The sequence below is a fragment of the Herpailurus yagouaroundi genome, unplaced genomic scaffold (assembly GCF_014898765.1).
Source record: "Herpailurus yagouaroundi ecotype Mexico unplaced genomic scaffold, PumYag 203, whole genome shotgun sequence".
Lineage (NCBI taxonomy): Eukaryota > Metazoa > Chordata > Mammalia > Carnivora > Felidae > Herpailurus > Herpailurus yagouaroundi.
The window spans coordinates 8,625,146-8,641,079 of record NW_024412434.1 but is presented as its reverse complement, the minus strand read 5'-3'; the positions used below and the strand labels follow the sequence as shown (position 1 = coordinate 8,641,079).

Below are 15,934 nucleotides of genomic sequence, written 5' to 3'. Positions count from 1 at the left end.
GTGCTATACATTTCCTTAATCAAATTCAAATTATAGAGCAATTACTAAACTGAGATGTTTTATAATCTTTGATTTAGAAACATTCGATCTCTAACTTTCCTGCAGCATAAACCATACTAACACATGGTTCAGCTGCAGCCATGATCCAACATGGGCAGTTTTGTGTGTCCAAATATCCCCCATCAGTTAAACCGTATTGTTACATAAGTTTCTTTCCAGCCTCTGTACACCTGCATTGGACTAAACCACAAAGTCAATCAACTGTACCTTTACTGCGCCATTCTCATGGATGGTGACACAGTTGTCGGCATCTTCTGAGAGTTGGTACAAGGCTTGAGCTGTTGCTCGATGCACATTGGGGTCATCTGATTTCAGGTAATGCACTAATGGAGCCACTGCTTTGTACTCGCCAAAGGCCACTCTATTTCTGCCCCACATACAGCAATGTGAAATAGCTTCTGCTAGATGACGCCTCAGTTTATCATTATTCTGCACAAAGGAAATGAATTGTGGTACACGCATTGCAAAGAACCCGTGAGGTCATGTTTCTGTGCTACCTGTTTATTATCCAATAAAATGCCAGTGAGTCAAGGGAGAAGGGCTAAGTGGCTATTCAGGTGGTGTCTTGAAAGAAATTAGTATTTTGGTGGCCCCGATGGACCAATGTTCAATCCTGAATTTTCTTCTTATGACTTTAAAAAATGTTTAACTTTTTTTAATTGACTACTGAACATAGTTAATACACTCAAAAGCAATCAAGTGCCTGGCATTTGTTATTTGCTCAAGGTTTGATTTCCTTTTGAGCAAGTGCTTTAATAAAAAAAGAGAAGTAGTTAAAGAATACTGGACATTCTTAAGGGAGCATTTCATTTAACTGGCATAGGTAGATTCACCCTATACTTTCACCCTAGGAATACTTCTACATCAGTAATATACCTTGGTTTCCTAGAGGGAAAAGACAGTGCAGCAAACAATGATATGTTTGAGTCCGCCATTTTCTTTCCATATCCTTTATACACACTATATCCTTTTTTTTGTATGTAAGTAACTGCAATAGGTATAATATAACCAAATAGGATACAGTTTTCTGCTTAATAATTGTACTATTCTCTTGATTGAGGCAACAACTTGGTGAATCTGGCAGTTATTCTTAGGAACTCAGAATTAGACTAAAAAGTCTTCTAAACCAAGCATCCTTCCAGTGATTGAATTTCTGCTCTACGACTTTCCTGCCAAGAGGTAGCCCAAGCTATGCTCAAATACCTCTGATCGTGGTGAAGTCATTATCTCTCAAGGCTGCTTATTCTATCTGGCACAGCTCTGAATAAATAATACAGTGGTTGCCAAAGCCTTCTAGTTCAAGAATGCCATCAATCCAAGCTTGCTAAGCCTGGGGAAGAGCATTTAACTTGTAATGTTGGCATGAACAATCATCTTAAGGATAATGAATGATAATGATGGTGGTGATGGAAAATGATAGTTAACACTTCTATAATAACACTTATATTTGGCACTACTTTACTTGCCAGTGACAAATAAAAAACAGCCTATATTTTACAAGGATCTTGCATATTAAATTGTACAGTTAGAACACACTTTCACATTGATCAGTCTCGGAGACATTAAATTAGTTGACCAAAATCTCATACCTCATAGGTGATGGATATTAAGCTTGAATCCAGGTCTCCGGACTCTAAGTTTATGGTTTCTACCACTACTCCATGATATCTTAAGACCATATACATTTAAAATAAAAGGATGTGTTACTTACTGTATTTGCTAGTTTGGACAATAAAGGGACAACTCCACGATCTGTAATAACAGCCAAATTTTCTTGATCTTTTGCTATATTTGTAATAGCAGCACATACACTTGCCAAAACTTCTTTATTATCTGATTTCAGTAAATTGACGACAAGTTCCAAACCACCAACAAAGGAACGGACCATTTCTCCAGCATCCTAGAGAACAATTAAAAACAAAAGATGTTATCAAAAATAATCTTTTGATTAGCATTTTTTTAAAAAAAGCAGAAAGTAAGGATAAGGCTATTAAGAACACCTTTGGCATAAAAAATTCAATTTATTTATTATACATAATTTCTATGTATGTTTGCATATGTACATAACCACACGATTCAACTTCAACAAATATTTATTGAATAACTATTATGTGAGAGTTACCATGCTAACTACTGAGAATACAGAAGTTAGTAAAATACAGCTTATTCTTATTTGCAGTAGTTATGCTTTATGAAGTCATCACAAAAATTGAGTTAGTAAATACTGAACCATTGTTTCTAGGGGGAATGCAGTGTTAGGTTAACAGATCAATACATCACTGATCAATAGATAACCTTGTTTTATGGGTTTTTCCACTTAGGCTATCTTATTTCATATATTGTTAATTCATCAACTCATGGACACCTGAACTCATGGTGAGTCCATGGCTGAACTCATGGACACCACCACACTATAAGTCATGCCTGAAGGAAACTTATCTAACACATGAATTTTCTCTGAAAGGCACAGCCTTCTTGGGTTTAGGAACACTAGAGAGCACTGGGTGCCACACACAGGGACCATGTTAAATAGTGAAATCACCAACAAAACCCACAACGATGTGAAAAATATGGCACTAAGTAGACAATAAAATTGATGCTTGTTAACAGTATGGGAGCTAACAACAAAAAGGCGGAGAGTCATCTTGTTCAACCTCAGCTGAGAACGTGCATTTTGGGCAACTCAAAATTTTCACCTCGCCGTGCACGTCCAAGAATGACCATGGAAGTGCTGTGAGTATTGATTTCAGGATTACAAAAATTTTAGCAAGAGGGTGAAAATTCCCAAACAGACTTTGTGAAGAATGTAGATTGACTGTGCATGCTCTTTTGCCATCATGTTGCTTGCCATCCAGTGGGGAAGAGTGGCATTAGGAGATAAGTGTAATGAACAGCACTAAGAGGAAAGAGGTAAAGATACTACAATGACACACAACAAGGGAGGCATTCAAGGACGTACCCCGCCCCAAGAGAATGTTGGTAAACTAAAGTCTAAAAGATAAGGAGTTATCCAGGATGGAGGGGATTCAGGATGGAGGAATAATCATGAAATAGACCTGAGAATGAGAGAGGAGGCACCTTTTTTTTTTTTCTTCTTCAGTGTAGTGTAGCTAGAGCATAAGTATGAAAGGGAGAATGGGAGAAAATGATACTTCCTGAGATCTTGAAGGCTCTTTACTGTTAGCCTTGGCAGAGAGTATAGAGATCATTTTAAGGGCATGAGAAAGCCACTGAAAAGGTTTAAGTGTGTGTCTTGGGGGGGAAGAGTGGGGAAGGGCATTTTATCAATTTTGTATCACAATAGCTCTCTCAGGATTGCAGAGTTGAGGTTGGGGCAAAGAATGTGCTGGGGACTCAGAGGCTATTTCATTAAGGTCACTTAAGAGGTGGTGGCAGTTTGGATGCAGGTTATGGTCTGGACCTGGAGAAAGGGGTGTGGGTTGGTGAGCACCAACTGGAGACGATGAGGACCAGTGATCTGATGGTGATGCCCATGTTTCTGGTTTGACCCCATGGTTCTCATGTTGGAAAGGCAGGGTGTTGTTTTCTGTTCTTACGGTGAGAAAGGATGGTATTTGATATTAGGAGGCCTAATTTGAATGAAATGCCTACAAGACATTTAAGCTGAGACATCCAGAAGTCAGTTGCATATATGCCTTTGGAGCTCAGGAAAGAAAACCAGGCTTGTGTCATAGACTTGGAAGTTGTCAGTATGGAGACCATAACTGAAATAATGCATGTGAGAGATGGTGAGGGAGGGAGAAGTGGGTTCTCTGTGTCAGTGCTGCAAGTGTGGGTGGGAAAAGAATTTGTCAGAGGAACCTGAAAACGTATGGTTGCCCAGAAATCCTCACCTCCCTAATGTATGGTGGTGGCTGTGTGATGTCCAATTATTTGGCTCTGGGGCTTTCTCAAGAACTTAATACCTTTTTTTTTCTTGGTGCAGAAGGTGATTTTATTAAAGCATGGGGACAGGAACCATGGGCAGAAAGAGCTGTACTGGAGTTGTGTGTGTGTGGCTGGGGCAGGGAGGGGGGGGGTTCTATGGAGTTGGGGAGATAAAGTCAAGAAGGAGTTTCCAAAGAGAAATTAATACTTTCTAAGTGCCAATCATGCATCAGGCACTTTGCATACATTATCTCAGTTAAACCACACAATAACCACACAGAACAGATATTATTTCCATTTTAGATTTTAAAGACTGAGGTTTCAGGGGCGCCTGGGTGGCGCAGTCGGTTAAGCGTCCGACTTCAGCCAGGTCACGATCTCGCGGTCCGTGAGTTCGAGCCCCGCATCGGGCTCTGGGCTGATGGCTCGGAGCCTGGAGCCTGTTTCCGATTCTGTGTCTCCCTCTCTCTCTGCCCCTCCCCCGTTCATGCTCTGTCTCTCTCTGTCCCAAAAATAAATAAACGTTGGAAAAAAAAAAAAAAAAGACTGAGGTTTCAAAGATGTTGAACACCATAAACTAGACTGTGTCCCTCAAGGGGCTGTGTTCTAGTAATCTTAATGAACTTTATAATCATAAATCTGAACATCTCATTCCCCTATCTCCCCAATTCTTTGATTGCCCTTAGGCAATTCTTCTTGCCCTTAGGATAAAAAACAAACTCCACATGTGGTTTACAAGCTTTTCATGGTGTGTGTGCCCCTGGCTTTCCTGCCTCACCTCTCTGCCTTGATCCCCTCTTCCAACCCCCTACACATGAGCCCTAAGCCAGTCCCACCCCAACTCCCCACCCGTATCCCCTGGCCCAGGAGTTAATAATCAGAATTCTGACACTCACTCTCTGAGAATGTGGCTCATTAAGTCTGGGATGGGGCCTATGAATTTTTTTTTTTTTAATCTCTCTTGTGAGTCTGAACTTCAGCCAATATTAGGAACATCAGTCTTTCAAGTTCATGTCCTCAAACGTGCCACTTGCATGTCTCTGTATCTTGGCCCATGGCTTTTTTTGTCTATTTCCCCACTAGCTTGGGACTTTCCACATAGCCTTGGCTACCAACTAAGGTAATGTTCTCTTTAGGGAGGCTTTCCTGAACTGTGAGTCTGGATTAAGTTTCTCTTACTATAACACCTGGTTCTTCCATGTTATAGCATTTACTACTCTCTGCAGGAGTGACTTAAATTTATTTGCCTTTGTTTATTGTTGTATGCCGAGTTTTTGTGAAAGTTTCTGGCAAGTTTCTAGAAACCCCATTGAATGAACTTGCAAACTCATAGCTACAAAAGGAAGCTTTTTCTGAGGACATAATGAACCAAACTAAACTTCTAGGGAATGGTGAAGGCAGGACCCCCTCAGGTTCTTCCCAAGTGTAAGTGGAAAGTTATCTTTTCCATAACACGCTGCCTCTCCTGCCTGCTATGGGGACCGTGCAAACAATATTAGTGGCCTTGTTCTCAATACCACATGTAAATACAGGACACACTTTCACATTCTGATGCGTTAATAAAATTACTTACAAAATATTTGCCATTTTCCCTAAAATTCTACGATAAAGCTTGTTATATAAAACAAATGATTATACTTTCAACTGAATTCTACACTGTCACCTCATTACACTTATGTGCACTAAGGCACAATCAAATCAAAAGACTGTAAAAGCTAATTTATTAACCTTTGGTCAAATATCCCACATAAATTAATCCAGGTTGCCATCTGAAGCACTTAGTAGTGGTAGTTGCTGTAGTGCTATTTCCATGTTGTAGGTGAGGAAAACCTTAGAGAAATAAATTAGTATGTGCAAAGTACAAGAAGGATACATGGCAGAGTGGGATCTGAATCCATGTCTGCCTGGCCCCGAAGCCACTCTACAATACTGCAGTCATTGGTCCAAATGAAATAAATTCATAATCTTAATCACATACTTGGTCTGGATGCATGAGTAAACTCAAAAGCAAAAACAATGGCTCTTAGAATTGCAGGGAACTTCCAAAGTGCAGCCCCCAAACTCCACTTTTTTAAGTGATGTTATGTGTGTCAATAAGCTAATATATTAGTCAATTATGAAACTACAGAACGATTTTTCTTTCTCAAGAAAGACTGAAGGAATTCTGGGAAGATGATGGTGGCATAGTTTTTGAGTTTCTCTCAGAAAACAGAGACACTAGTGGCAGCAAAACAAAAAGCACAGAAATGCTAGATGAAAAGATATCGTCACAGACCCCCAAATATAAGCAGATCGGGGCAAACTACTGAAATTACAAAGCCCACATGTTCTAAGAAACCAGAAATCTGCAGAAAGAGGGACTTGTAAAGGCCCTAGAACCAGGGAGCCCACACTGATTAATGAATAAGACCAAAATGCCCCCAGGTCTGATGGTGCTGGAGCACTCTATGGTCTGAATCCTTTGAACTTGTGGTCTGAATCCTTTGAACTCGTTATACTACAAACTGAAGGTTCCTTCTAGGTTGAAGCCTGCACTGAGGAGAAACTGGTGGGAGCTGCATACAAATAGAGCACGGCAGGGACAGAGGGATAAAGGAATGATAGAGTCCAGGTAAAAAGAGAGGAGGGGAACAAAGCAGTCTGAGTCTGCTCTCCATCACTGGGAAAGTAACAGAAATGGGATCTTGAGGACCATGAAATTAGAAGTGCCACCCTGGTCCACATCTCCCTCTCAAAACACCACGAAAACTCACTGCACTTAAAAATGAGCAAAACAAAAAGACTATGGTCAATTTGCATATAGAATTACTAGAAGAAAAGGAATGAGCTGAAAGAACATTGCAGAAGCAATGAAAGGAAAATGTTAATTAGAATTATCAAAGCTTATAAATTGGGTGATTAGTAAAAAAAACAATTGTTAAGGGCAGGTGAAACCCATCTACAAAGAATTGGACATGAAAGCAGAATTCATTTTGAAAATGAAGAGTAAACCAGAAGGAACATAAAAATGAATAAATATAATGGGTAATACTTTTAAATAAATAGAGTATGTGGAGAGTCCAAGGTGACAGAGGTTGGGGGAGGGGGGCACCTGGGTGGCTCAGTCGGTTAAGCATCCAACTCTTGGTTTCAGCTCAGGTCATGATCCCACAGGTTCGTGAGTTTGAGCCCTGCTTTGGGCTCTGTGCTGCCAGTGTGAGACCTACTTGAGATTCTCTCCCTCTCCTTCTCTCTCTGCCCCTCCCCCACTCACACTGTCTCTGCCTCTCTCAAAATAAATGAATAAACTTAAAAAAATGATAGGGAAAAAGCTAACAAAATATTGAAAAGACTAGGCAGAGAAAATAACATATGCATAGTGAGTCCCTAAGAAGGGAACAAAGCAATACAATGGAGCAAATTTTGAAAACCAGGATTCAAGAAAACTCTCTCCTGAAATAAATAAAACCTGAGAGTTACCCTATGTACCTGGGAAAATTGGCCCAGAATGTGCTAACATAGAGAAATATTCTAGTACAACTGCTGGACTTTAATAAAAAAAAATTATTTGGTCATCTAGGCAAAAGACCAAGTCACTTCTAAGGGAAAGAATAAGATATCCTTAGCCTTTTAATAGGAATGTTTTTATGCAGAGGGAAAGGAATAACATATGTAAACTACTCAAGAGAAAATGTGAATCAACGTCCTAATATCTGGCCAAAATGACCTTCAAGTATAAAACTGTTATTGGGGCACCTGGGTGGCTCAGTTGGTTAAGCGTCCGACTTCAGCTCAGGTCATGATCCTGTGGCTCATGGATTCGAGTCCCGCATCGGGCACTGTGCTGGCAGCTCAGAGCCTGGAGCCTGCCTCAGATTCTGTGTCTCCTTCTCTCTCTACCCCTCCCCCACTTGTGCTCTCTCTCTCAAAAATAAATAAACATTAAAAAAAAATATAAAACTGTTATAAACGTGGAAGACTCCAGGGAATGTGTTAACACAGGCCCTTCTGAGGAATCCACTTGACATTGACTGTCAGATCTCCAAAAGACTAAAAAGACATAGACAAAAGGATGACATATTTCTTAAGATGCCCTATTGGCTTCATTTCCTTCAGGATGAGGTTTAAATCATTAGCATGATATTCAAGTATTTTCCCTATCTCTCTAAACCTCACCCGCTGGTCTTATTTCCCAGTATACCCTTTTGCATAAACTATATTGCAGCCTCTAGAAATACTGGTGCCATGTTCTTTTACATCTTTGACTATGTTATTTTCTTTACCTGGATGCCCTTCTAAACTAGAAACTCCTACTCAGCCCTCAAAACTGACTCCTTTTAATAGCAGCTTAAATAACATTTCCTCCATAAAATTCACTCCCTCCCCCAACTTCCCTTCTCAGTAAATTCGTTTCCTCCCCTCTACATTCCTATAGATGATTTTATCCAAAATCCATTCCCTCATTCTCCCGTATTTCCCAAGCCTTGATTTTATTTGGGTATCTAACTCTCACACAGAAGCACCTGGAGAAAATGCATCTATACCCCAGATGTAACTCTTGATTGGCCTAAGCCTATCACGGAAGTCTCGTTGCCTCTGCCATTATTTGTTTAGGAGTAGGCTAGATATGGCCCAATTATGGCCAGTGCGTTCTGAGATGAGGTCTCCTAGGAATCTTCTGGAAGTTCTTCTATGTATAATAAGGAATAATCGCAGGTCACACTGAGAAAGGCAGAGCAGACAGAGGAAAATAGCCTGGGGTCCTTGATGACATTGTCAAACTGCTGAATCAACCAGGCCTAAATTCTGCTTTGGCTATTTAAAACCAAAGGTATCTATAGCCATTTTTTTCATTCTATTGCAGTTGTTTCTTATGGGTCCTTTCCCCATTAATTTGTGAGCTGCCTGGTCTTATTCTCTGACTCTCACTTGGGATATGGTCTGGTGTCTGTCACACAGTAGACTTCCAATAAATCTTTGTGGAATTGTGAAAAAATAAAAATAATAAGGGGACTATGACTTTAAGATACTTAGCTGCAGTCACAATCACTAAAAAGCAAAAAGCATTCATTATGCATTAATAATGTAACTACATAAAATGGAATATAAATGGATAAGACCACTTCGACCTCATCCTCTAGTGACTTCTGGTTGTCTCACTGCTTTATCAGCCACAGCACTGGGGCCATACTGGCAGAAATAACAAAAGTGATCACATCTGCTTCTGTTCCAAGAACTTCCTAAGGTGCATGGTATGAGATAGAGGGAGCCAAAGTCTCAATGAGATCATGGGCATGGCTCACCAAGGTCTTATAATGTTTACAATCTGTGGGACAGTGAAATGTTAAGACTCAAGCCTACAGGTCCTGCCAAAGTTTGTTTGTTTGGAAGGTAAGGACCCACCCCCCCCTCTTGATCTCTCTGTTTTCCTTTTTAGGTTTAAAGATTCTAAACATATGACATCTTGCCTCACATAGTTTCTATGGAAAGGGAGACAGTATATTTAAGGATGGAAAAAGTAATTATTCTGCCAATACTGTCTTTCACTAATGCTAAACGACTGGGCAAATTCAACACATTTTCCACCTTCTCACATATCTTAAAAACTAGTCTTTGCCAATTTTGCCACTGGTGTGATATTGGTTATGCACAATTCAAATTTTCATCTCTAATGCAAAAACCCTCAATTAGAATAATATTAGTCATAACAATAACAAAGTCTAACTTTTTGCAGTTTACAAAGGACTTCCTCATGCATGTCTCCTCTGATCCTCACAGCTCTGCCTGTGGGAGGCATGATGTCCTCATTTTACAGACAGGAAGGCTCAAGGTTCATGAATAGTCAGTGACAAAACGAAAAATCAACTGTATGTTTCCTGATTTCTCATTTCATGTCTTTTCACTATACACTGTTTTAGACCTGCACGTCCCAACAATTAATATTTACCAGGTTATACCTAGTTTATAAACAGTCAGAAGAATCTTCACAATTTAGAGGGTTAACAATTCCAAAGAGATGAAGCTACTTTGCCAATGACAGTTCCTAAGACAAATAAAAACAGTAACTGAAAGAGAATATGAAACACCTTCATACTGCTATTAAAGTTTGAATGGTTGAATAAGTAGGAAAAGGTGTCAAATTCAATGAACCCAAATCAAGTCAAATACACAAAATAGGATGAAAAATATAAAGTAACAAAATACTACTGGTTGAAATTCAACTAATAGGAAAATATTAAGACATTATTTACAGATTAATGAATAAAACAGAAAATTGGATGTTTTGGCAAAGAGCAATTAAATTAATGGGTATGAAATTCCTTCTCTTGCCTCCAGCAAAAAGAACTGGCAGTTTTCTGATGAGGTGAGATATACATAATGCAACTTTAAAGCACATACAAGGCAAGCGTAACATGACTTAAGAACAAAAATTTGTAACCAGGAGGGCTATAAAAACACTGTTTTGTGCCATACAGACACCATACAATGCATAATACAGTATTTGAAAAAGATTTAAAAATAGCACATTGCATATAAAAAATTCCAAAAATGCTACATTCACATTCGAACAGCATGTCAGAGAAACCAAAACTGAACAGGCAAATCTTGTCCTAAAAGTATATCCAGTATATCAAATGCTTTTAAAATTCTAAATACAACATACACACACACACACACACACACACACACACACACACACACACACAAGGAGAACAGACTGTTTGTGTGGCTCTATCACAATAAGATCCTTGTTCTGTTTCTAGAAGTTAAGTCCTACGGCTTAAAAAAAAATTTACTGGTTTAGAACTGCTTTACACTTTCAAATGTAGTTCTTCAAAAATCAAAGTTAGGATATCAGTTAGTACTTTTTCATTCTGAACTGAAGGAAAAGTAAATTAATTTCAGGTAAAATAAATGATTCCGTCCTCACAGTGTAGATTCAGATAGCAGAAAATTCATTGTACTTTGTAGCTTTATCAAATTAAATCACAAGAAAAATAAAGAGAATAAATTCAATGGTTCTGATTTTTTCTACTTTCCTAGCCTAATTTAAGATAATTTTCTTAAATACCACAGAGAACTGTGATTTTGCCATTTTACTATGTCCTGTGTTGATTCTGCTTTAGATACAGTGTTCTATTAATGAGGAGGTCTAAACTGTGAGAAACCATTGTGTATCCAGAGGCTTATAGAGTTAATTAAATGACATTCTTAACCGATGATGTCTTTGAAAACTGCTTACAACTTGTACAAAGAACTAAACAAATGTAAGTCATATTCTAAAATAGCTATTATATAAATCTATGTGTGCATACACATATATATTTAATTTTTAACATTAAATATATATAGAACTTTTCTCCACTTGTACTGAATGACACAGATTAAAATGAGTACAGCAATTTCTGGTTAAGATCCAGTCAGATGCTTCTGAACACTGAGTTGTATGCATAAGGCTAAGAACAACAACTTGAAACCATAATCTTAACAGAAAAAAAAATTAACTCTATGAAACACTATACTCTAAAAATGCCAAGAGTCTCCCCATTTATGGAGAGACTGTTTTCTAAAAGTTTACTTGTTGGGTCTACAACATCACATTTTGCTGTAAATATGTGGTTAATGTCTCAGTTTGACAGATAAGAGTCTATTTAACTCATAATGAACCTGACTTATAACACACTAACTGCAACTAATCCTCATTTGCATGAATGTTCTAATAGTTGAAGCCAGATACTTGTCTCTCTCATCTTCTGTGATGTGTAACTTTGTCACGTCAAATTATTTTCATAGGTCTCCTCTCTCTTTTATCAGAGTTTCTCTTTAAAAAAATTTTGTTTAATGTTTATTTACTTTTGAGAGAGAGAGAGAGACAGACAGACAGGGGAGGGGCAGAGAGAGAGGGAAACAGAATCCGAAGCAGGTTCCAGGCTCTGAGCTGTCAGCAACGAGCCAGACGCAGGGCTCAAACTCATGAACCGTGAGATCGTGACCTGAGCCGAAGTCAGATACTTAACCAACTGAGCCCCCAGGTGCCCCTCAAAGTTCCTCTTAAAACCCACCCAGAGTTTAACACAACTCCAGATGTGGTCTGACCAGAACAGAGTGCATCGGAATTCTTATCTTCCACGATCTAGACAAGGAACTTCTGCTAGCGTGGCCAAACGCATGCACTATTTCAGCAGTTACGTTGCCCTATTTGTTCACATTAAGCTTTGAAGTCAGCCAAAATCTCTATATCTTTTACAAGTGAATTATTATACAGCCAGTACTCTCACATCCTGCATTTACAGGATTTCCAGCTTCCTTTTATTGCATAAAAGGGATTGAACAGTTTTCATATAAAAGAGATAAGTTTTAGATGTAAATTTCACTTTGTAAAAGTGCATTTCTATGTGAAGCTTTGAGAAACATCTGGATATTCTGAGGTAAGTAATTTATCTCACCATTATTATGTTAAAAAATTCCTCAGGGAGGCAGAAAATATAGTTCTTGAGGCAGTAGTTCCCAAACTGTGTTGCACATTAGAATTTCTGGGGGAATGTTTAACTTTCCCTAAGCCCAGGGTAGATCCCATACCAATTCAATCAAAAGATTTGGTGGTAGGACCCATCCATACATATCTCTAGGTGATCTCAATATATAGCAAAGTTTGACAACCACTGGTTTAAGAGTTTAAGTCAAATAGTGAGAAGGCCTTGGGGCACATCCCGTTTCATCACTATTAGATATATGGCTTTGAGCAAGCTACATAACTTTGCTAAGCTTCAATTTCATCACCTGTGAAATGCAGCGAATAATAGTATTTATCTCTTAAGAGTTGTTAGAAGGATACACATAAAGCATATAACAAGGTGCCTGGCATATGATAATAGCTGTTATTAGTGTTTTTATTTTCTAATATTTTGAGAATGTATTTGTTACCAATAATTTGCACAACAAAATATCAACTTAAGGAATAACCCCTTGAAATCTGATTCCACCTATCAATCATCCTTATGAATATATTCAAAATATGTAACTCAGGTAGCAACATTTTACTATGTATTCAATCCTATTTAAAAAAATTTTTTTTGTTTTATTTTATTTTTGAGACAGAGAGAGACAAGACAGAGCATGAGTGGGGGAGGGTTGGAGAGAGAGGGAGACACAGAATCCGAAGCAGGCTCCAGGCTCTGAGCTGTCAGCACAGAGCCCGATGTGGGGCTCGAACTCACAGACAGTGAGATCGTGACCTGGGCCGAAGTCGGAAGCTCAACCGACTGAGCCACCCAGGCGCCCACAATCCTATTTTAAAACCCATCAAGATGAGTTGGCAAAAATACATCCTTGATTGTAATTAGGTAATACATCTATGTTTATTTATATCATTAAAACTACTTTCATTCATACATTCATTCACTTGGCAAATTAGAAGCCTCAGAAATGTTAAGATACTATTTTATGTTGTGGGATTCAAAATAAATAATTTGGTTTCATGTTATAATCACCTGGAGTGATTTTTTTAAGAAATAGGAATGCTGGGGCACCTGGGTGGCATAGTCGGTTGAGCATCCAACCCTTGGTTTCAGCTTAGGTCATGGTCTTGTGATTCATGAGTTCAAGCTCCACATCAGGCTCTGCGCTGACAGAGCAGAGCCTACTTGCGATTCTCTCCCTCTTCCTCTCTCTCTGCCCCTCCCCCACTTGCATTCACTCACTCTCTCTCTCAAAATACATAAGTAAACTTAAAAAAATATGAATGACTAAACTTCAATCTCAATATAAATATTGGGGGTAGGGCTCTTTCATGAGAATGTTTTTTTTAAAGCTCTGAAGGTAATGTGTATCTAGAATAGAGAATGATTGATGTGAACAATTTAAGTCGTGTTGCTGTTACTCACAGAAATCATAGCATTGGTGATGAACTCCAATGCCCATGTTTAGTTTAAGAATAGAGGAGGGGAGCCCTTCTGGAATCCTCTATCATAGGAATGAGAACACTAGCAAAAATTGCAAAATTGATTTTTTCAGAACTCTAGAATTTAATGAAAATTTAAACACAGCATGTTTATTCAAGAAAAAAAAACTGAATCTCAGTAAGAACAGTGAGTTTTGTGGCATTTTAGCTTTCCCCATTCTCAGCTCCCTCTTCTCAGCTCTGTAGTAGACTTGAAACCATAGTATCTGGGAAAACCCACAGCCTAGCAGCCTAGGGAGGGAAAGTGGGTGTGGAGCTCCCCTAAAAGCTCCACTCCAATGGAATGGTTGGGATTTGACTTGAATGGCAGCTTCTATGAAAAGGTCCAAAGGCTTGTCTTTACCTCAAGTATCACCCACTGAGGAAAATTCTATTCTCAGGGCATGTCATAAAAAACATTAGTGGCAACTGTTTTAACATAAAAGCTGTTTGAGATGGTAATATCACTTGGGACAAACCAGAGGCTGGCCAAAACATAATTAAAAGGAAAATCTCAAAAAGTGATGTCCATAGAGGACCTTGAAAAAAATCCAACATATTTGTTGGGATCTAAAATGCCACAGGTAAGTGCAGGGCTATGTGCATAGTCAGAAGAGACCTGAGATAGCCCTAAATGCTCACCTCTGGCTGATCTTGAGGCTCTACATGAGCAGAAAAGAAGGGTAAGATAGAGTTGTAAACTGCTGGAGTGTTCAATGTGTGCCCCATAAAACACATACAGAATACCTCACCAAAGGGTGAGAAGTCTACTAGTGCATGGAATTTAAGGAGATCTGTCAACTCATTAGCTGAAATGAGTCAACTGAGCAGAAATCTCAGCGGCCACGCGGACAAAGAATACAGACGTCATAGAATTAGTTCAAGAAAGTCACTAACAAATAATAGCAAAACAGCAACAGACAGCAAAAGTACAATCCCTGAGGAGAGGAAAATCTAATTTCCAGAGTTTCTACATTATATTATTTAAAATACTAAGTTTCTTTCCAACAAAAAGTTATGAGACAAAGAAAGAGGAATGTATACCACAAAATGTAACCAAGAAATATGACCAAGGGAAAAAAGCAGTCAATAAAACTGGACCCTAAGGAAGCCTGTACCATGTTGGACTTAACAGATAAGGGCTTTAAATCAGCTGTTAAAACTGTGTTCCAGGAACTAAAGGAAACCATGCCTAAACAATTAAAGATTGGGAACAATATCTCAGAAAGTAGAGACTATTAATACAGAGATTGAAATTAAGTGTAAAAAAAGAATCATTAAAAATTCTGGAGCTGAAAAGTACAATAAATGAAGTAGAAAATTCACTTCATGGGACTAACAGCAGATTTGAACAGACAGAAGAGAGATTTAGTGAACTTGCTGATAGGCCAGTCAGATTACCCAGTCCGGGGAACTAAAAGAAAATGAATGAAGAAAAATGAACACATCCTCAGACACCTATAAAACACCATCAAGCATACCATCATACATATATGGGAGTTTTGGAAAAAGAGGAGGGAGAGGGCGAAAGAATATTGAAAGAAATAATGGCAAATGCTTCTTGAATTTTATGAAAAACTTTAACTTATGTATTCATGTATCTTGATAAATTCCAAGGAGGATAAACTCAGATATAAACACCTAGACACATTATAGTCAAATGGTGAAAGACAAAGAGAGAAACTTGAAAGTTAAAAATTGTATGTGAAAGCTGTACATGACTCGTCACATAAAAGGAAACCTCATTTATAGTAACAGCTGACTTCTTCTCAGAAAGCTTGGAGATGCTACCAAGATGGTGGACTCAGAAGTTCCAGACACTTGCTCCCCCATGGAAACATTAAATAAACAACTACAGACTAACTAATATAACTTTATAGGAGCTCTGGAAACCAATTCAGAGATCTATAGCAAAGAAGCAAGAAAAAGTCAAAATAAAAACTTAAAGAAATTTCCTGGCATTTTTACTTTCTCTTGTTCCACCCAGTCCTGGCAATGGCACAATGTGGCCAGGAGGAAGCAGACCAATTCGCAGTTCCTTCCTGTGGCCAGAAGAAGCAGAATGGA

At 38.6% G+C, this 15,934-nt stretch overlaps 1 protein-coding gene across 1 annotated transcript in view; it reads right to left on the bottom strand.

The window, feature by feature from the left end:
• The window catches only part of ODAD2 (outer dynein arm docking complex subunit 2), a 171,052-nt gene that overhangs the window by 47,985 nt on the left and 107,133 nt on the right, over positions 1-15,934 (bottom strand). Inside the window, exons 16-17 of the mRNA XM_040450941.1 lie at positions 1,772-1,960; positions 268-489 (exon numbers count right to left, since the gene is read on the bottom strand). Coding sequence (XP_040306875.1) covers positions 268-489; positions 1,772-1,960 — 411 coding nt within the window. The remainder of the gene's footprint in view (positions 1-267; positions 490-1,771; positions 1,961-15,934) is intronic.